A 22360-nucleotide genomic window follows, 5' to 3' on the forward strand; every position below is an offset into this window, starting at 1 on the left:
GCTCTCAGACACAGGGTCTGATTTTTGGGTGGTTCTGTGTGGAGACGGGGGTTGGATTTGTGTCCTTGTGGGTCCATTCTGACTCGGGATATTCTATGGTTCTGTGATTCACGTGGAGCTTGCATTACCCGCAGCATTAGCAGACAAAAAAAAAAAAAAAAAAAAAAAAAAAAAAAAAATTACGAAGAGATGTGTCCCACAGCCGTTCACACCCACAAGCTCTGCAGGACCGACCAGGACCACGTCTTGCAGATCTCTGGAGAAGCAGGATGGGCTCCTCCCGGGGGCCCGGTGGTGAGCCTGACAGGGCCCCGGCTCCTCTGGCCACGGCCGCCGTTACGTGCCCGGAGAGCCCACAGCGAGCAGGCGGCGGGGACCTGAGGGATCTTCGCCACCATTCGCAGCTTCCCCGCACTGCCACCTGACCCTGAGATCCCGAGTCACAACGAAGGGCGTCGCTGGGGGCGGTGAGGGACCCGTTTCAGCTCCCGCACGGCCGTGCCAGCAGCCCCGTTACCGCCGCCCTGAGGTGACAGCGTGCGCTCCCTCCCCGGGGCGACTACACCTCCCGGCGTGCCCCGCGATCCTCCGCCCTGCTCTCGCGAGACTCGAGGAGGGCGGCGCTCAGCTCTCGCGAGAGCGCCGGGCCCGGAAGCTCCACGTCGGAGGGCTCGGGGCAGCCGGGCCGGCGTCGAGACTCGTCGGGTGTCGGCGGGGCCGCGCGGGGCCATGGTGCGTGAGGCCGCGGCGGGGGAGCGGGGACCGGGGCGCGAGGGGGAGGCAGAGGGGCCTGCGGGTGCCTCGGCTGCAGCCGGGCTGGCGCAGGGGGCTCCCAGGCCGCCGCCTCCCCGTCAGGAAGGCGGCGGCGGCGGGGACGTGGCGGGCTGGCCCTGCGGCCGGTTGCCCCGAGGTTTGGGCGCAGGCCGGCGGGACCCAGCGCTGCGCAGCCCCCGGGGCAGCCGCGTTAGGGCAGCTCTGGCCTGCGCCTCGCTGCCCGGAGTGGTGCAGCAGGAGAAATCGCCCCCAGCTGTGTTTTGTGTCCTGGGTGTCCCGTCCGTGAGGTACAGGGGCTGCACGAGAGCTGCGTGTTTGTTTTCAGGGTCTTCCCTGAGCAATTTGCCTTAATTAGGTCTGTTTCGGTACCTTGCTACCGCACATGCAGCATCCTGTGGTCAGAGATTACCCCTTCAGCTCTCCGGGATAAAAGGCTGTTCGGATGCATTAAAAACCCATCAGTCTTGTAGTGTCTGAGCAGCTTTGCAACGCCTGACACGTTTCAGAAAAGTACCTTGTGGTACTTCATGGTTCTGAAATAGCCACGCTTCAGGTTGCCACTGATGAAAGTAGAGGGTCGAAACCTGCTTTGTATTGAAAACAGCTAAACTCTTCCCTCCCCCCAGTTTTTATAACGTTGTGTTCCACTCTCAGACTTAGTGTTGGAATTGTGAATGGAAATAAATTTGTAATGCACACATGTTTTCTGTAGTGACAACTGGCTTCTTCACCTGTTTTTTTAAAGGGAAATAAAAGGATTCATTTTCTGTTGTTTGCTTTGGAAGGAAATTCATTTTAATCGTTCAGGGGCACCAGGGAAGTGTGTATGGAGATGTGCAATGCGTCTTTTCCTCTGTTTGTGCTGGAGATGCTATTTATAAACAAGTATATAAATATTGTTAATTTCACTGAAGTAGATTAAACAAGCCTGCTGCCATTGGTAGAGTTGTGCTGTTAGCAGAAATCCCTACGCACGCACAGAAAAAGCAGTTGGATAGAAAAGAGTAGTCTGCTGTCTGCCTGAAGAGCGGAATTGACTCCATTTATTTCAAGGTTTAATTTCAGGTTTCTTTCCTCCATCATTTTCTTAGGCAACTGTATGTTGAATAATTTACCATTCTCATTTTTTTTTTCATCTTTAGCCTCTCCGACTTGATATTAAGCGAAAGCTAACAGCCCGGTCTGACCGGGTGAAAAGCGTGGACTTGCATCCCACAGAGCCATGGATGTTGGCTAGCCTTTACAATGGCAGCGTCTGCGTTTGGAACCATGAAACGCAGGTGATGACTTTGGTTTTCCTTTACTATGATTTTTTTGTAACTGACAGATATATTAGTTCTGTTTCAACACCATACATACTAGAAAAATCTTAAAATACTGCTACTGGGTGACTGTACTCAGCCCGACTTGTATACAAAAGTCCTTTTAAAAATATATAAATATTTTGAGCAGTAGCAGTAATGACACTTTATTTGTTATACATTTATTTTTAAGAATTAATCCTTTGGGGATTCCTTGCAAACTAATGCCTTTCCTTCTGAGAGATCAGACCATTCTCTCTTGTACTTGACTTCTGTATTTTTGAAGATTGAAGAATTAGACCTTTGCTTCTCTGTCAAGTATAGTTGAAATTGGGCAGCAGCTTTAAAAATTATTTGGGAGGGGAGGGATGTGTCTGGGGAGAATGGAGAGAAGACATAAAGGTGAATAAACAGGCAAGTGTCCACTTTCTTGAACCAGGTGTCCTGCTTTAAAAAAAGTGTGCACGTAGTGTTGTAAGTTCTTTGGAGTGTTTTGAACGACAACATTTTGGACAACATTAAGAAAAGCTGATTTCAAAACTAGTATTTTCTCCAGTGCTAAAAACATATTTTTATTTCTAGACCCTGGTGAAGACTTTTGAAGTATGTGACCTGCCAGTGAGAGCTGCCAAATTTGTGGCAAGGAAGAACTGGGTTGTTACAGGAGCTGTAAGCTGTCATCTTCTTGTGATTTCCATATGCAGTACTAGGTTTTCTAATTCTTTTTCATCCAATGCCTTTGTATATCACCTAAAAACATGATTTGACATGAATTTGCAGAAGGCAGAGGAATGCTTTACTACAGTTCCCCAATAACTTTCTCCTTTAAGTAAACTTGGAAACTTAAACTTTTCATTTCAAAGGAAAGTAACCTAGTGTTGTGGCTAGTGCAAGGTAGGTCTGGATTCAACCTTTACTGTCAACTGGAGTGCGATCAGCACCCAAGTTCAACTAAGTTAGTAGTGCTGCTTTAGCTAAGCTGAAACTAATGATTTTTGAAGGTAAGATGACTTCAAAGTTGCTTTCTGCTCTTGACCACGGCTATATTCAAAGCACATTTTTGAAGTTTTGTTCACCTCTGGAAAAATGCTCCTGTTCTATTCAGTGAGTCTGCTTTGAGAGGAATTGTTTTATTCTAATCTTGCTAACATTTTGTGATGGAGTGAGCGTTGATCAGTTCTTAATCTGGGGTCCAAATTATTGCTGTATTATTATTAATTAAAGTAGGAGATATGTGTCAAAACATGAGCAGTGTGTTAATGCAGTAACTTCTTGCTGAAGGGCTCTGCTATCTGTCTATGAATCAGCTTTCAGATTAGACACTAAAAAGATGTACATGAAAAGTATGGGTAATCCGTTGAAAAGTCAGATTTCTCTATTTTTTATCTAAAGCGATACCTAATGCCTGAAATGTTTGGTCACACGTTTTTTCTTTCTAGTCTAGCCACTTTACTGTCTTAAGCTGCCACGACATACTTAGTTCAAGTGATTGTAAGTCAGGGCTATTTCCTCAGAAGTATAACACTGCTTCTCTGCCAGCACAAGAGTTCAGACGGATGGATGGGAACTGGATTTGGAACTGATGAAATTTTAAATCTTTTTTTTAATCAGTTTAATTTCACCTGGATCAATTCCTCAGTCTGATTCACTGTGCAGTGTATCAGCCCTACCTTTCACAAGGGAGGCTACAGTGCAGTGGCAAAGAAATGATGAGGGAAAAAGCAAGACAGTTGCTTTTAGCAGCAGGGCCAACTCTTAATCAGATTGGATATGAAAATGTGACAAGAATCCTTGCATATTGTTTGCATTGCATGTGAATTGTGCTGAGTGCCTTGTTTCAAAAGAGCTCGTGTTGTTTTCTGCCATTCTGTAGGTTTTCTGTAGATGTTGTTTCTTAAACAGGCATGTGTGACAGAGGAGAAGGGTAGAAAAGAAAATACTTTGGATGAAGCAAGTAATACAGAATTTATCAAAACGGCAACGTTTTGTTTACTCATGACCTTGTATGTCACAGTCACTAGTGAAAGTTCTACAGCATGCCTTACTCCTTGACAGACAGTTCTTCAGAATTGCTTTTTTATAAAAGGGTTTGGGAATATTTTAACAATACTGAGTCTGAAAAATTATTTTTTTTATATTTATTTTTGACCCGTCCCTGCAATTCAATTGAAAAGCAAGTTGAAATCACTTTTCCATTTGTTTTAATATTACACTTTATTTCCTCCTGGCCCAACAAGATTAACGTTACTGTAAAGCTGATGTTGGAGAACCCTGCTTTTAATTTTCATATTTGCGTTAATTTTCAAAGCGTTTTTCCACTCTGCTTAATTTTAAATCAAAAGACCATTTAAAATACTTCTTTTTAAAATGAAATCTTAATTGAAGTTTTCTTCAAGTGCCTTGGAGTAGCATTGGGTAATTTATAGACTTCTGAACTAAATTTTAATTTGTCTTGTTAAGTATAGAATTTTTTTCTTAAACTTACTGTTATTAGATACTCTTCAATAGTGGAGTGTTTCAGTCTAGCTACCTTGCATTCAATACGAAGGGTATTATACAAAGAGCCCTGTTTTAATTGTTGCTTTTCATCTATTTCACAGGATGACATGCAAATCAGAGTTTTCAATTACAACACCTTGGAAAGAGTTCACATGTTTGAAGCGCACTCAGATTACATCCGTTGTATTGCTGTGCATCCCACACAGCCTTTCATACTGACAAGCAGCGGTAAGACTTCTTTGGTATATTTTGATATTTTTTTAATCGTCTGTTTTTAGGCTTCTGTTCTATGCCTAGTGAGGAATTGCATGTTTTATCCAGTTCCTGATGAAACAGGAATCTATGATCAAGTAGCCAACACATCAGTTATTTCTTTGCCAAATATATTCTTTTTTTTTTTTTTTTTTTTTTTTAATAGAATATCTTCTATTTACAATTTAAAACATTACAGCTTATGTTCTTGTTAGAGTTCAGTTATTTGAGACAATCAGAATGAAAACCGCTAGTGTTCCAGCAAATCTTGCCAAGAGCATGTACCACGTCGTGGTCCTCAGTCCTTTTCACTCCTGGAAATCTTACTAATGCAGTCAGAGCTCTACTAGAATATAAAGAGTGTTTTGTGTCAGAGGCACTGTAGTTAGTTCTCTGCATTTTGGTGTTGAAACCAATATGCCTACACTTGAAGTAAAGATACCAGAAAGCCAGGTTGGTCGTTTCTGCTTCCTTTTCCTTAATGATCATCACAGTATATGCTGCAGAAGGCAGCACAGGTCCAATTCTTCAGTGTGATCTGAAAAGGAACAGTGTATATAGTCTGTTGGGCAGACTCCTTTTTTAGTTTTATAACCATTTTACCAGAGAATCTTTTAGATGAACCTGTATTCCCTTGTATTTACAGATTGAGAAATACTTATCTTCAGTATTAGAAGTGCCTCCTTTCAAGGAGAAGGGATGAATGAACTTCAGAATATGTTAAACTAACTGAAGCTTTTTTTTTTTTTTTCCTAGATGACATGCTTATTAAACTCTGGGACTGGGATAAAAAATGGTCTTGTTCTCAGGTGTTTGAAGGACACACACATTATGTCATGCAGATTGTCATAAACCCGAAAGACAATAATCAGTTTGCCAGTGCCTCTTTGGATAGGACAATCAAGGTAAAGATTTTTTTGTTTCTTTTTTTCACTCATTAATTATCAGACAGAGCACACAAACTGATAATGTAGTCGGAAAGTTGGGTTAGAATTCTTAAAAGCAGATGCAATAATAGATTTTTTTGTACGAAGACCTGTACATTGGTCGAGTTACTATGCATGTACTAAGTCATTCAGTAAATTTACAAGATTACCTGTCACCTCTAATCACTGAAATATGGTTCTCTAAACTTTATTATCAGTATAAAAATTATATAGAAATAATCGGTAATAAATATATATATATATATATAATATATATATAAATTATCAGTATATTGGCTAAATTATCGCTATTGGCTGTAAAAATGCCAATTTGGATTTCATGCATCTTCAGATGCTGAGGTTAGATGTGTATAAATGTTGATGTGATTGTCTTGGGAAAATATCAGTGTATCTACAACTTCATTTGATTCACTTTAAGTCCTCATTTAGAATGAGATTTGACATTTAATGGAACTGGAAAAAATTGGGTGCAAACATGGAACTATTGTATGCACAAAAATTAGATTGCTTTTTCTTGGTCTTCTAGTTGGTTTCGTAAACAGATATTTCTGCTTATGAACGTTGTATTACTTGGTTGTATATCCTAAAAGAAAACGCTGAAAGAAACCAATTCTATTGCTTTAAGGTGTGAAGCCGAAGTGTGCCAACTCAGCATGTTTCTTCTGTTTATTTTCTTTGGGGATTGGTAGTTCGATAAACTTCATCTTCTTCACCTAAGAGCAACAACTGTATCTTTGGAATTTAGAATTCCAAACTCTAGAATATATGTTCTGTTTGGCAAGGTTGATGAGAGAACCTTGATGAGAAAAGATCAATAAATCCATGTGGTTTTGTTTTATTTTCTGTCTCTCTGGGAAGGTGTGGCAGCTTGGTTCTTCTTCACCCAATTTTACTCTGGAAGGCCATGAGAAAGGGGTGAACTGCATCGACTATTACAGTGGAGGAGACAAGCCGTATCTCATCTCAGGTGCAGATGACCGGTTGGTTAAGATTTGGGACTACCAGGTATGTGTTCAGCTTTCCATGAACTCTTGTACAGACTTTGCCATAGCAAAATCACTAATGAAGAAAGAAATAGGGAAGTGGACTTGAAAGCATCAACACATTTTTCTCGTCCTTCCTTGGAAGGAAGGAATCGGGCAGTATTTAATGGTACCCTTTCCAGATCTTGTTAACCCTCTAGAAAATATGCTGTGAATTCTTCAAATTAACTTAGAGATTGTTTTAAATAAATTTGACATTATGGTGTTGTAATTAGTGTTAGCTTTGTTCCCCTCCCTCTTTCTGTTTGCACACGTGCTTGTATTGACAGTTCACAGGGATCATCAAGTGAGTCATTATTGCCTCATTTGAATGCTCTACAGGAAAGAAACAGATTGAATCCAGGGACAATTGCTGGAACCTAGAGCTCATGAGTACTTCCTGTGTACAAATGCATTAATAGCCAGAAGGGTAAGGTAAAAATTGAGAGATAGGGATGTCAGGTTGTTGAAGTGTAGTGTCCTAGAGTAAATCCAAGCTCAGAAGTTAAAGCTAGCAATGTTAATTAAACTACATGTTGCAGTAATGATTGTTAAATAACCGTGCTCAAAATTTTGCCACCCTGTACAGCTGTATAAATTATGTAGTCTACTCCTCGTTGCCTCGAGCAGAGTAGACTTTTCTTTCACAACTGTGAGTGAACATCCTTAACAAAGATATAAGATCTTTCTTCATCTGTAATTAAATTCAGATACATGTTTTACTCTGATTAAGTGAACTCAGCTCTTTCTTGTTTTGATCTGTTGTGCTACTGAGCTCTGAGAAAGTGAATTTTTAAAGAAGAAACATATCTGAAAATAGAAACAACAATGTCAAGGGAAATAAATATTTTCTTTTGGAGAAGAGAAATTAATTCAGCATGATCATAGTTTTGTAATATATGTCTAATGCTGGTGCTTTACCATCTTGGAAATGTTACTGGAAGAAATCCAGAAAAAATATTTTCAGGTAGATTTTGAATGTTTTTCTTTAACAGTGAATGTTTAAGTGTAGCAATGTGTTTATTATCTGTACCTGTCCTTGTGACTTTTTGCAGAATAAAACATGCGTGCAGACTCTGGAAGGACATGCTCAGAATGTGTCATGTGTCAGCTTCCATCCTGAATTGCCTATCATAATCACAGGCTCGGAAGATGGTAATTGGTATTTTCTGGTACATAAAGGAAAGGGGAAGACCTTGTGGGAAACTTTTCTTCTGGTGTGGCTACACATCTCCTGCCCTTGGGTTGAGAGAAGAGATAAAATACATGTATTTCATTCTTTTTTCTCTAGGAACTGTACGTATTTGGCATTCAAGCACCTACCGGCTGGAAAGTACACTCAACTATGGTATGGAGAGGGTGTGGTGTGTGGCCAGTTTAAGAGGATCCAATAACGTGGCTTTGGGCTATGATGAAGGCAGCATTATTGTTAAGGTACCGTTAATTATTTGAAGTGAGTAATTATGATTCATCAATGTCCTATGTACAGAGAAACTTCTTTTCTGATTCTTTGATAATAGGTAAAAAATATTAAACACATAGCATTTTAATTGGCATTTTTAGACAGAGACAGGGTATTTAATTAGATATATTGAACTGAAAAGAAAATAAAAATCCTATTTTCTCCATCTGCTAAGTTGTTATGCTACACTTCCTAGCTTGGTCGTGAAGAACCTGCCATGTCCATGGATGCAAATGGAAAAATTATTTGGGCTAAGCATTCAGAAGTGCAACAGGCTAACTTGAAAGCTATGGGAGATGCTGAAATTAAAGATGGAGAAAGATTGCCGCTGGCTGTAAAGGATATGGGGAGCTGTGAAATCTATCCTCAAACAATTCAGCACAACCCTAATGGACGGTAATTCATTTTAGGAAAAAATACTTAAATGTTTCTGACTTCTCCTTTTATTATTTTTTTCTTTTATGTTGGAAAACTTTGCATGTGCCCTGGTCGCAGCTGAGAGCATATGGAGATCAGGTGTCTCAGAGCCAGGCATCAGAAAATCAGAGTAGGAGATGGCCCTCACCTGCAAGAGCTCACAGTTTAAATAGTGAAGTTGGATATTGTAGACAGGAAAAGGAATATTAAAAAAAAAAAAAGTCAGTAGTAGGAGACTATGTTATTTCTATCACTTTTTTTGAATCCCTTTTTGTTAACCGTTAAAGGGATATAAGGTAAGAACAGCAGCAAAATGGAGACCAGAAGCAAGAAATGATAGCAAGTAGCTAGCAACATGAAGCAGGGAAATCCAGCTGTGATATTTGTGGAATATATAAAGCTTTTTTTCTTTCTATCTGCATTTGCAGTGATTATATTATCACATATCATATATCATTAGTTAAGAGACTTAATACCTTTTCAGATAATTTGTGTGCTTCATCTGTTGAACCAAACACATCTCTGACAACTTTTATCTTTCCCTTGCTCTAGGTTTGTAGTAGTGTGTGGTGATGGTGAATACATCATTTACACAGCGATGGCTTTGAGAAACAAGAGTTTTGGTTCTGCCCAGGAGTTTGTATGGGCACATGATTCTTCAGAGTAAGTGTTTGAAATTTTTCCTTTGTATGAACTTAAATTTATTGCTGCTAGGTTACAATCAGTGCAAACGATAAGTTGAGCTGGAGACCAGAAAACGGTTTAATTAATGAACTCTTAATATCCTTACTACTTAAAGGTTTTCTGTTCATCGTACTCCACTAACATTTGAAAATAAAATTCAAGGTGTTTTTCTGTAGCAGCTTATTTTAGTAGTTTCCTACTTTGACAGGTGAATAATGTTTTTTTACAATTCAATCTCTATTTAGATACGCGATCAGGGAGAGCAACAGTGTTGTAAAGATATTTAAAAATTTCAAAGAGAAGAAATCGTTCAAACCTGATTTTGGAGCAGAAGGTATTTACTTTCAGAATACACATGTTAATGCTCTTTATTTATTTATTTATTTTGCACAATGCAGATTTCTTCCACCTCTGTTTCCTTGCAGGTATCTATGGTGGCTTCCTGTTGGGGGTCAGGTCAGTTAATGGCTTGGCATTCTATGACTGGGAGAACACAGAATTGGTTCGCAGAATTGAAATTCAGCCCAAACACGTAAGTTATGAGAGGGAACTGAAGATACTTCCATGTTTACTGAGTTTTGACTGGACTGCTCATTTTCTTTAATGAAGCCAAGCTGTCAATCATAAAAATTTCTTAAGCTTATCTCTGTCTTGTAGCAAAAGGGAAGAAAATTCCTAAATATATGTTGGCTTATCAATTTCTAAAGCTGCTATAAGAGTTTGTATAAATTAAAATTTGTTCTTTTTCCCTTCTTAACTTGGGGGTCTCTAAAATAGTGCCATTATTGATTCTGATTTCTGATTTGAATACAGATTTTCTGGTCCGACTCTGGTGAACTTGTCTGCATTGCTACGGAAGAGTCATTCTTCATCCTGAAATATCTGTCAGAAAAAGTTGCAGCAGCCCAAGAAACACATGAAGGAGTCACTGAAGATGGAATTGAAGATGCTTTTGAGGTATCTCCATTTAAAAAAATTAATGTGACTGAGATTAGAGATTGCTGAAACAACTCCTTCCTGAAGATCACTGTTAAATTATTTTATTTGGGATGCTTTGGGTTATCCCTGGGGAAAGTACCTGTCTAAAGCCCAGTGTTGACACATCTTGATGCCTAGATTTTTCTTCAGTCATCTGTTAGCTATTTGCATGGTTAAAGAAGTTATTTTTAAAACATTCACTTGGGTATTATGTTCACGTAGTTTAAACTCTTTCTGCAATTTTTATGTTTTGAAATGCAATGAAGTTCAAAAAAAAAAAAACCACAACCAGTACTTCCTGCAAAATGTCAGAAACAAATTTCATGAGGAAAATGGTCTTTGAGTCTTAACACTTTGTTTGGAACTTCTTTCTTGGATTTGTATTTTAGTTAAGTATTAAGGTAGAGATTTCTTATCTCATGACATTTTTTAGAAAACTAGATTTATTACTATGATTATTCCAATCTGTAGCCAGAGTTTTTTGCAATTTGCCCAATTATCTGTTGAACTATGGAATATTACCTTTAATTTGCAGGTTCTTGGTGAGATTCAGGAGATTGTGAAAACAGGCTTGTGGGTAGGCGACTGCTTTATTTACACCAGTTCTGTGAACAGACTCAACTACTACGTTGGAGGAGAAATTGTCACTATTGCCCATTTAGACAGGTAAGTTTGTGCGTTAGTTTGTAAGCAAGCTTTACATCTTTTCCAGAAGAACTAGGCCAAGGTGAACCTTATCACCCACTTGCCCTGCAGTGTTACTTTTTATTGCACACCATGCTAATAATGTATGTTCTGAGGCAGTTAATATAATCTTGCGGAGAATAAACAGTATTATGTAAAAGTATGGAAATATAGTAAAAGTTGAATTTTTAATGTGCATATTCTTGTTACTGTAAGAACTATTGGAGTGGACCTATCCAAGATGAATATTCTTTGTTTTGTTTCAGGACGATGTATCTTTTGGGGTATATACCTAAGGACAACCGACTTTATTTGGGTGATAAAGAGCTAAACATTGTTAGTTACTCTTTGCTGGTCTCAGTGCTTGAATATCAAACTGCTGTGATGAGAAGAGACTTCAGTATGGCTGACAAAGTTCTTCCCACGATTCCGAAAGAACAGAGAACCAGAGTTGCACATTTTCTTGAAAAACAGGCAAGAAAACTTTATTTTTCTAGTCATCAAAAATGTAATCAGCTTATTCACATTTGTAATTTAATTTGTTAATCAAAAAAAAAACACATTTTCTGTAAACTCTTGTTAATCATCCATATTTATTTGATAATACTGTGATTTTTGATTTAGAGGGCTTTTGTTAAAATGTTTACAATGCTATTTGACCAGACAGGTCAGTTTTACTTGTGGACTTTTATTTTAGGGCTTCAAACAACAAGCCCTTGCAGTATCTATGGATCCAGAGCACCGCTTTGAACTTGCTCTTCAGCTGGGAGAATTAAAAATTGCTTATCAGCTTGCAGTAGAAGCAGAGGTAAGCATACCATTTTTGGTGGTTCGTACTAACTCTGAATGAGTGAATTGAAGAGCCCCTGTAAGAAAAAAGCAGTATGAGGATGCAGTACAGCTCTCTGAACAGTGTACATATGTCCCCAGCTTCCTCCTTGGAGCTCTGTCCGTAATTCAAAGGCGTCTGAGCTGTGGGATGTTGAAGAATGTTGTTTGCTCAGAGAAATAGAGAAACTCCTCCTGGAGACTTAAGATGCTTGACCAAGAACAAAGCCTTAATCTTTAGTGTTGAACAGAGAGAGGAGGAATGGCAGGACTGAAACCTCTGGGCCTTTGTTCCAGCCTTAGCAAACTTGGATCATTTCTGATGTACTAGGAAGGCCGACAGGCAGTGATTTGTCCTACAGCTATTATTAAGATAAATGATCTCAATGTTCCTTTTACAAAATAATGAAGTAAATGATAAAGAATTAGTTATAAACACAATGCCTTTCTTACATATTGATGGTTAATTTGAGAGCCTTCATTAAGAGATTATTACTGTATAATTTTTCAGACTTATTTCTATATTTAGTGTTTGTCATCAAACATGGAGGGAGAAGGTAGGACGTTATGGTTGTGTAATGATCTGCATGTAACAGTGCCATGCTGTGAAGGTGCAGTATTCATTATATCTTAAAGGGAAGACAAGTATAATGTTAGAGTACAATACCTTAACAGGTAAATTTGAATGCTTTAATCTTTGAATGCTGTTCAAAAATGTGAGCTTTTATTTTTCTTTACCTTCCTCCCTCCTTTCTGCCATTAGTCAGAACAGAAATGGAAGCAACTTGCTGAACTTGCCATTAGTAAATGCCAGTTTGGCTTAGCCCAGGAGTGTCTCCACCACGCACAAGACTACGGAGGACTGCTGCTCCTGGCTACAGCTTCAGGAAATGCTAACATGGTGAATAAGCTGGCTGAAGGAGCAGAAAAAGATGGCAAGAACAATGTTGCATTTATGAGCTACTTCCTGCAGGGAAAGTAAGTAGCAAGCAAGAGTTCTCATTGGGCTTTCTCCAAATGCCTGACTACAGCTGACTAGATAGTGGCATGTACCTTTTCATAAAGGCTAATTCTGTTTTATGATGCCTACTTCTTTTAAAATCTGAAATGAAAGCACATTAGCTGTTTTAATCTATGACACTAATAAATCTAATGTAATGCAGAAGTCCATCTTCTAAGCTTACTGATGAAAATTACATTTTAACCTCTTACAGGCTTGACTCATGTTTGGAACTCCTGATTAAAACTGGGCGTCTCCCAGAAGCTGCATTTCTTGCACGGACATATTTGCCAAGCCAGGTTTCAAGGTAACATGAAATCACGTTAAGAGTATGAATAGTATTGTCAAAACGAGCTGTGTACAAAAAATATGACTTGCATTTCCAGGGTTGTTAAATTGTGGCGGGAGAACCTCTCTAAAGTTAACCAAAAAGCTGCTGAGTCCCTTGCTGATCCTACAGAATATGAAAACCTTTTCCCTGGATTAAAAGAAGCTTTTGTTGTCGAAGAATATGTTAAACAAAGTCTTGCTGACTTGCGGCCGGCCACAGAATACCCCCTTGTCACTGTAAGTAAGAAGTGGGAGTTCTTATTTTCTCAAGAAATATTTGATGTTGGGTAAATTCAACTTTAATCAATTTAGTTAAACCACTTAAAAATTTCATGAATGCATCATTTGTTTTTTTTAACTTTCTTTTAGCCAAATGAAGAAAGAAACTTACTTGAAGAAGCAAAAGGCTTTGAGCCTTCTGGAATCATGGCATCTCAGGTCAGTGTTACTATTAAATGATGAAGTCTAAGAGGCAACTCTATTGTACAGTAATATCTGTCCTGGAGAGTATTTCACCGTAATGGGCAAGCTATTGCTCTTGCTAACTGGACTGCAAGCACTGCAGCCCAGTTCCATGTTCTTTTCCCTCACACTTGACTACAAAAGTAGATTAAGAAAAGCCCTCAGTAGTTACAGAATGAATTCTTCTGTGTGGCTGCTTACTTTGGTTTATCTTCTGTTAGAACTTTGTGATAACTTGCAATGTTATTTCTGAATGAGTAATCTGTAACATATTAAGTTAGAATCATCTTGTATTAGAAGCTGAAAACACTGCCACCAGTGTTCTTCAGTTCTTGAAATTAACTGGCGCTTACTGGAGGCTGTTTTAATTGCATCAGTTCTATCTTCAACTGCTTTGAAGTAATGGAGGGGAAAAAAAGTGGTAGGTTCCAGTGAAGTGAAGACAAGAGCACTTGGTAGCCTCAAGATGCGAGTCCAGGAGTATGGAGGGAAACTTTAGAAGATAACCAAGGCTTAGAGGAGGTGTATATGGGGGGTTAGGGGTCTGCTGTTATTTACCTGCTTTTGTCAAAAGAATTTAATTTCAGAAGAACTTAAAGGATCTCATTTTCTTTAGAAAAAGGCTGAAGAACCAGTTCCATCTCCTAAACCAGAAGTGATGAATACAATACTGCAGAATTCTGATCTGCTTCCAACAAAAGATCAAAAGGTACTGCACTATGTTTTAGTAAGGGAAGGAATGTTGTGGCCTAAAGAGTAACAATGTCACTTTCTCGTTTGATATGAAGCAGACTCCTGAGGTGTAATAGAGGGTGTGGATCCTTTCCTGTTGTGTGTGGAAACTACACAGCGCTATAGACCCATCCCTACAGTTCTGTGGGCTTAAAAGCAAACAAGTGGAGTCAAAACACAGTTGGTCAGAACACAGTAACAAGTAGCAGCACTGAAAGCTGCTTTCTTACCAAAGAAGGCAGCTTTTTTCTACAGGTTATTTTAGTATTTATGCATCAGCTACATTGCCTTAGGCTTGTTTTGCAGAATATTCCAATACCTCACATAGAAACATACAGAATACAGCTCCTGCTATTACCTGCCTAACACCTAAGCCTGTAACTATCCCTGTAACCTGGACTTTCTTCCTAGACACTTCTGGACTTGGAAGACGACCTTGATAACTTGGACCTGGAGGATATTGATACCACAGATATCAATTTGGATGAAGAGATCTTAGATGAGTGAACACACTTTTTGAATGACCAAATCAACTACTTACTCCAGATAAAAAAATTAAGTTCTATGGACTGCAGCCTCCACATTAACTTGATTTTTATACACAAGATGGACCATGTAGTGAGAGGGGAAGACCTAGCAACTGTACAAAAAATCAGTTTTCAGGGTGGTGAAATTCAAGATACAGGCCTGCACTAGTGCATATTCAAAATGTTTTCATTTACAAACCAATTCAATAAACCCTTTTAAATACTCTTCCTATTGTCCAGTATTTCAAAAAGTAAAATGAATTATGGACAATGTTTTAGCTTCAAGATACATCAGTAAAGGAATTCAGCTCAGGCTGCGTTGCCAAGCTTGAGTGAGTAACTGCTGTGAGTTCATTTACTGTATGTTTGAAACTAGCAAGCTTCTGTAATTTTTCCTATTATGTTTTGGTACAGATTTTTCTGGAACACAGTTGTCTAAGGTATTTATTGTGGAATCCTGTACAGAGAAGATTTGTAAACAGCTTAAACTTATGAACTATGGTTTATTTCATGAAGCTGTAGAAGTAGCCATTGCTTCCTCGTAAGCCTGGAGGGCCAACTGTATATAGCCTTCTTTTTGTGATTCAGTTTTCGCAAAGACCTAGAAACAGGATAGAACAGATTAAGGTATAGTTAAGAGCCCAGTTGCACACTGAGACTTCATCGTTCCCATATTCCATCCACTAGCTCTAACTGAAATCATGGTGCACTTATGTTTTTTGCTTGAAGTGCACCATTGTTCTAGTTAAATAAGGGGAAACAAAATAACCTTATTAAGCTGCTGGTGTTTAAAAGCCTTTTCTGTAATTAAATAGGCTTGAAGTAGGAAAGCATACCTTGATCAGCTCAACTCCCTGTAGCTTCCTTTCTTCAGCTTCTTTTGCTGACTGACATTCCGGATGAAGCATATGATACAGCATGATTAAACTTGTAGCATCATCTAGCCTAAAACAAATAAAGGCTTGTTTGTAGCAATTACTTTGTTTAAATATACTTTTAGTTTGTTTGCACACCCAGAGGCATTCATACACTGTCACCTAGTATACAGTCATTAGAATATAGAGCTGAACAGGCACCCCATAGAAGACCTGAAGCACAGGAACACTAAGCTGTTCTAGGTAAGGTACATTAAACTAATTCATACTGTGGTTTAAGCCTGATACCACTGTTCAGTGGTAATAAAGCTGAAAGCTGTTCATGTAAAACAGAACAAACTAATCCATAACAGGTGTTTAGCAGAACAACTCCGCCGAGAAGTCTTTTAACAGTGCAGTAACTGGCATTACTGCAGTAATAGAAATCTTGTCACACCTAGCCTGTGATTAACTTAAAACTGGAAAAGGGGATTTACTTGCATAAACCTAAACCTAAAACATTATGGCTTATATAAAGATCATGGCAGATAAAGATGCTCCAAGGTCTGGTAGCTTAAGTCCAGATATTTGAATTTTCTCTTTACAATTTCAGCTGGAACTTCCCTGTATTTCTTCATATCCCGAGGTTTTAAAGTAGTATCTGACCGTTAGAAATTTCTAACTTCAACAGTAGGTAATGAATGCCTACTCTTTCTCCATTTTGAGTTCTAATTTTAGAAGTTTCTCCTGGCTTCAGAGCGCATTTGAACTGCTAAATAAATCTTGTTTCACTGAGCTTTAAATGAGCTTACCAGCTCTTATGGAAAACCATCTATTTAAAATGAAAGTGTCTATCAGCTACTACTGTCTCACCTAGGAGTTGCTGTCAAGAAGAAAAGCTACTTAGAAATTGCTCCAAAATCCAGACCATGTCAGTCTTAAAAGCCAAAATTGATAGCAGTAGCATGTGGTTGTAAGATTTTAAGATCAGTAGTGCCCAGAGGTGGAAGTGTACTGCAAATCACAGCAGAAATAAAAGTAAAAACCCAGCAACTGTAAAAGGCTGATTTCTGCAGAAAGTGACAGCTTTGATTATACCATAGTTCATGTTTCAGAACCTATATAGATAAAATTACAGCTAGCCTAGAATTTTCATGCAAAATGGAACTTATACATCTTAAAGAAATACTGTTTATCTTTTCAAACAATGGACCTCAGTGTTTTCCATTTGTTTAGATAAGCAGAATTAATAACTAACAAACACCACTTACAAGTCTCTGTGGATCATATCTATTAGTAAGCCATCTGTTTTCTTTCTGTTGACTAGGTACCAAACCATGCCTCCGAAGTGCCTTGTTGAACGGAGCAGATCATATTTGGCATGTTTCTCAATGTCATCATATGTCCGATGATGAACCTAGATACAGAAGAGGTTGCAGTGGCAATACCATACACAGAGCTTAATGCCAGTTTATCCCTTTTACCGCTTAGGAGTATTTTTTTTAATTCATTTTCAGGCCTCTCTAAACTGTGGTGGTAAGCCACAGGCTCAACCACATTACTTTAAAGCTTTATGCATGTCATAATTTGGAGTAACACTGGGATAGCCCAGTTCTTAGCACTCACGTATAGATGTTTGTTGACAGAAAGCTAAATATTAGCTATGTACTGGCAAATTGGGGAGAGAAGGAGGGACAACCTCTAAACTTTCATTCAACTGCCCTGAAGTTATAATCCATTCTTTAGGAAAAATGGCATTACAGCAAAAAGGTGAAGTGTTACCTTGAAGAAAAGTACTTGAAGAATTGCCTAATGGAAGTTACATTTTCAGTGATTCAAGAAATCACTACATCTTAAATAGACATAATAGAAACAAAACTTCTTAAAGGCACGTACAGGTTAATATTTAATTCAGTAACTAAGTTCTGGTGAATATATTTCAGCTGGAAGTTTATTTTTGTACCTGTTTTTTGTCACAAACATTGTTACTTTACGTATAGCACTCTCAGATGCACTTCGTCAGTTGTCTACCTAGTTCTTTCAAATCCTAGCAGAGTAGCTAACGTGACTGAAATAGCTCAACTCTGGTTGTGGCTAATTATGGCTGTTATTGTCAATTTCAATTTGATACCCAAAGACTATTTTAAGTATCTGTAGTTCTTTCTATACTGTCAAAAATCATTTAAGCAGGTCCCTTTACTTTTCTGGGGGAGTTAAAAAAAAGCTCATTGCAAAGATAACAGGTAAACCCTATGAGGAAAAAACACACACCTTAACAACTTTGATCCCCAGATAACACTTATGCTTACAAAATCAACCTCTGAAGTTCTTCACTAATGATATTTTATTAGAAAAATAAACGTGAACTTACTCTGATATAGTCAGCTGAATCTGGCTCAAACTGAGCAATGCACATGTTAAGGATATCCTCGTGACGGTCTTGCTGAAACACAGTCTAAAACAACAGTTCAAATTCAGAATAGATTCTGTATCACACCATTCCAACTATCTAAAATTAAAATGGCAAAAAAAAAAAAAACATTTCTCTTCTGGACAACACAGCAAGCGTCCCCTCAGTCACATGACAAAAATAGCACAAAGTGCAGTAACAGCCTTGATGATGTGAATAAGGTTTTTCCTCAGTTTTTGTTTGTGGAACTGTATGATTAATCTGAAAACGTGAACTGGTGTTCCATCGATGCATAACAATTAATGTGGATTTCTAGTATGACAGAATATTTACAACTACCCTTGATTTATCTTGTTGCAACCTGGAATTTTATTGTAAGTATTTTAAGCAAGTTACAAGGGTAAGTTCAAGCATCAATAATTCAAGCGCCTTGAAACACACAAACCAACTGGCTTATTCAGAGCTACTACTCTGTTCAAACAGCACAGCTTCACTATCCCAGCACAATCAAATAATAAAAATGATCAGTTTTCAAAACCAGGATGACCTTACCACGAGGTGTTCATCCTTGAATACTGCTGGGGGAATAACTCTGCGCCCTTCTTTTGGGAAGAATATCTGTATCATTCGGTCTCTTTCTTCCCAGGTTGCTTTGCGTAATACACCATTTGGTTCTCTAACTACAATGAAACGTTCCTTAAAAGAGATAAAAAAGAACGTTATTTCTCCCAAAGCATTCTCAGCATCATCAGAACCATTTTAAGTAAAATTCTTTTTTGACAAAGTGCTTCAATACCTAGATGACACTAGCAATAACAACATCTTTTTGACTGTTAGCATGTGTTAAATTAATCTTTTTTCCCCTTTGTACCTTATGTATCTACACCTTTACTGTATGACACCAACTGCGTATGCATACACACTAAAAGCTACAGCTCTGCAAAGTTTAACAGACAATGTAATACTCAGAAAAAGGAGTTAGTTTTGTTTCTGGCCTAATTTTACACATTTAATAATGCATACTAAATTGACAATGCAAGTGCTTTTGTACTTTTTCCAACTTCATTGCAGAAATAGAGGCTAGAATCATGTAAGGGCAACTTCAAAACAAAAATAAGGCACCAAATAAAACAGTATACTCAGCTCCATCCACAACTATATTTGATTTAGGACTGCAGACAAGTAAGAGTGTGTTGGGATGAAGTTTTCAATACGTTAAGGCAGAGGAGTTAATAGCAGGTTCCTTGAGAGAGCTCTCAGATGGAGTAATAGATAGGAGACTTGGCAATTCATTTCCAAGGATCATACATGGCTGAACCAGGCAGACTTCCTAAAATCATAACTATAATAACTACATATCCAGACTCTTCTTACTCGTACTTATGTCAAGGTAGATGTTTCATTATACAAACCAAATGAAAGGAAATCTAATTGTCTTCATCCCTATACTCCACAGTTCTACTTTACAACTGTTTCTTCACAGCTTACACATGAATTCATTTATCTCTTCTCCTGTTTTCCAGACCCTGTCAATCATGAAGTAGCCCTGTCTTTTGGTCTATGTGCTTACACCTCAAGTAATTCAAGTCCACAGAAAGCTTCTAGGAAGTTTGGATAAACTCAGCACTCCCAGCAACCCATAAGTACCTGCTTTTCACCCCCTTCCAAAAACAATCAAACAAACAGAACACCTGTTTATGAGTACTGCAATGTAATTTATCATCAGTTAGAAGTAAACATTTTGGAATATGTGTCTTTGTATTGCCTTGTATGAAAGACTGAGTTTACAACTCCTCGTCCTTTTTGCAGACTGTTATAGACGTTTTAGTAAAACCTAAAACTAATTCTGAAATTAAGAATGAAAAGCTCTTAAAATAAGTTAATGGATTTTTACTTACACGATGTGGAATTGAATAAGTTAAATCTGTAAATATATATTTGGTAGTTTCAACTCCTTCGAGGATTTTGTCTTCTGCTAACACATCATCAATTGGCTCTCGTTCATCCAAAACAGGGGGCATTGTCAGCTTTTCTTTAGCTTCCTTGATAGCTTTTTTTGTGGCCTTTAAAACAAACAAACAAAAAAAGTAGTTCAATTAATTTTACAGTTTAAAAAAGAAAATCACCATATTGGAAAGGTAACACATAATTTTGGGTCAAATGTTTTCATTCAGAGAAAAATATTTTTTTTCCCTGCAGTTATGGAAAAAATGAGACACGGACTCAATCCCTATGTAAGGGGATCACATAAAAACAATGTACCATTATCATCACTTAGGCACATGGCTGGAAGAAGTTTTAAAATTCATATCTGCGTATACCAAAGCAGGCTCCAGTCATTTTTTGAAGCCACATTTCAGGCATTTTCCAGGGTAAATTTCTGCCAAAGTATAAACAACCGTGAAGTGTTTATATAATAGCTGTGGTTACTGAAAATCTGACTTGAGCGAGGCCCCTTTGTCATCTGGACCATGGTCAGGCGACAGGAAAGAAGGGCAGTCAAGTGTTCCCAAGACTGCAACTTAAACCTCAGATACACACTCAACGCAATCAGGTAATGTAAGGAAAAGCGATGATAAAGAGACCCTGCCACTCAAAAACATACATATAGATGTATATATACATACATATAGATGTATATATTTGTCCAGGGACAATAGGATCAACAGAGCCTAGGACACAGCCCGACCCCTAGCCGATGCCCTGAGCGGGGCAGCGTCCCCCGGCAGCCCCACCTCTTCCAGCTGCGCCTCCGTCAGCAGCTTGTAGTTGGGCGGCTTCAGCTCCTGCTTCACCGGCCTGAACACCTTCTGCAAGTCCAGCCCCGTCATTTTGTAGAGTAAATTCTGAACCGCTTCGTCCGTGAAAGAAGGCTTGCCGTCCTTTCTTTCTGCCGGAGGATTGTACACACGCAATTAACCGGGTGCAGGGGGCAGTGCCGTGGGGACCGGGGGGCGAAGGGACCCTCCGCGCCGCCTCCCGCAGCCCCTTTCCCTCCTCCTCGGCCGCCCCCGGGGGCCAGCAGGCAGCCGTGAGGCGCAGGAGCGGGGCTTCCCCACGTACCGGCCGCGGTCCCCGCGTCCTGGCCGAGCGCCCGCTGCGGCCGCCGCCAGCCCCACAGCGCCCGCGCCGCGCCCCACAGCCGCCCGCGCCGTGCCGCCGGGCCCCACGCGCCGAGCGCCGCCATCTTGTGCCCGCCCCTCGCCCCGCCGCCGCCGGGCGCGCCCCGGCGCTGCTGGAGCACGTCGGGAAATGGAGTCTGTCGCCGCCCGCTGCCCCCGGGTGAGAGCCCGCCTGGGTGACAACAACGCGTTGTCCCCACCTCCCGCCATTTACCGCCTCAGTGACAAAAAGACGCTGTCCCCACCCTACCCGGCCGCCCGGAGAGAAAGCAAAAAGCGCTCCTGGTGCGTCTGTGTTAGAACGCCGCTGAGGCGGAGGTGGGCGCCCGCTCCTGTCAGGAGGCGGCAGCGAGCGGAGCGGAGCGGCGCCCCGGCTCCCTTAGGCGGAACGGGGACACAGCGGGGCTCCAGGCTGGCAGCTTTCCCCGCTCGGCGGGGAGACAAAGTGGTGGAAAAAGGATCTGAGGCCACCTTGCCGCCACCACCCCGGCGACGAAGCGCAGCCGCTCCGCTGAGGGCGGTGGATGCGCCCCGTCAGCAGCGGTCTGCTCTGACCCGCCTCAGCGCGAAAGAGGCCTGGTGGTGATTTACACAAAATAACCCCCCCGAGGCTCTCTCTGCGACTTTGGCACTTGTGGGGTGACGGAAAGGACAGGCTGGTGGCAGATGTTCCCTCTGACCCGTAGTCCAGGGGACGCAGCGAGCAGCCCGCGTGTTACTGCCCGCCGGCACTAGCTGAGGCGGCGCTGTTCGGGCTTGGCTTTGCCGTTCTGGTAAAGAAGGGAAAATAAATAACCATATTCAAGCATAAGACCGAAATAAAGCTTTGTATCCAATAGATACAGCAGATAAGATCTAATGGCTGTGAAGAAGGGGGCACACGATTAAAACCAGTATATTATTTCATTAACGCAATAGCTGACATGCTATAACAGCGTATTTCAATTGGTGTTACTTGAAGTTTATTTTTTCTGGCTGATCTCTATCTTCTGTTGTGTATTTCAGTCTTACAGACAGCAGTTAGGGGCGTGTGAAACAGAAAGAAAACCTATCACTAGAAGGCAAGCATCTCTTG

At 39.9% G+C, this 22360-nt stretch overlaps 2 protein-coding genes across 2 annotated transcripts; one reads left to right on the forward strand and one right to left on the reverse strand.

The window, feature by feature from the left end:
- The first annotated feature begins 636 nt into the window (after positions 1-636).
- Positions 637-15126, forward strand: COPB2 (COPI coat complex subunit beta 2). The gene is made up of 22 exons (XM_035334477.1): positions 637-732; positions 1917-2054; positions 2658-2744; positions 4676-4802; positions 5583-5731; positions 6632-6778; positions 7851-7950; positions 8087-8229; positions 8454-8653; positions 9227-9337; positions 9604-9692; positions 9784-9890; positions 10172-10315; positions 10872-11002; positions 11287-11494; positions 11718-11828; positions 12612-12826; positions 13063-13155; positions 13235-13415; positions 13548-13616; positions 14257-14349; positions 14784-15126. The coding sequence occupies exons 1-22, from the start codon at positions 730-732 to the stop codon at positions 14877-14879; spliced, it is 2742 nt and encodes a 913-aa protein (XP_035190368.1). The 5' UTR covers positions 637-729; the 3' UTR covers positions 14880-15126.
- Positions 15127-15327: 201 nt separating this feature from the next.
- On the reverse strand, positions 15328-21373 carry MRPS22 (mitochondrial ribosomal protein S22). The gene is made up of 8 exons (XM_035334478.1): positions 21227-21373; positions 20899-21053; positions 20062-20226; positions 18716-18859; positions 18125-18208; positions 17025-17170; positions 15736-15844; positions 15328-15500 (listed from the first exon to the last, which is right to left on the reverse strand). Exons 1-8 carry the CDS (start codon positions 21348-21350, stop codon positions 15408-15410), a joined length of 1020 nt encoding a protein of 339 aa, XP_035190369.1. The 5' UTR covers positions 21351-21373; the 3' UTR covers positions 15328-15407.
- Positions 21374-22360: the final 987 nt, after the last annotated feature.

The sequence above is a fragment of the Oxyura jamaicensis genome, chromosome 9 (assembly GCF_011077185.1).
Source record: "Oxyura jamaicensis isolate SHBP4307 breed ruddy duck chromosome 9, BPBGC_Ojam_1.0, whole genome shotgun sequence".
NCBI classification, from domain to species: Eukaryota; Metazoa; Chordata; class Aves; order Anseriformes; family Anatidae; genus Oxyura; species Oxyura jamaicensis.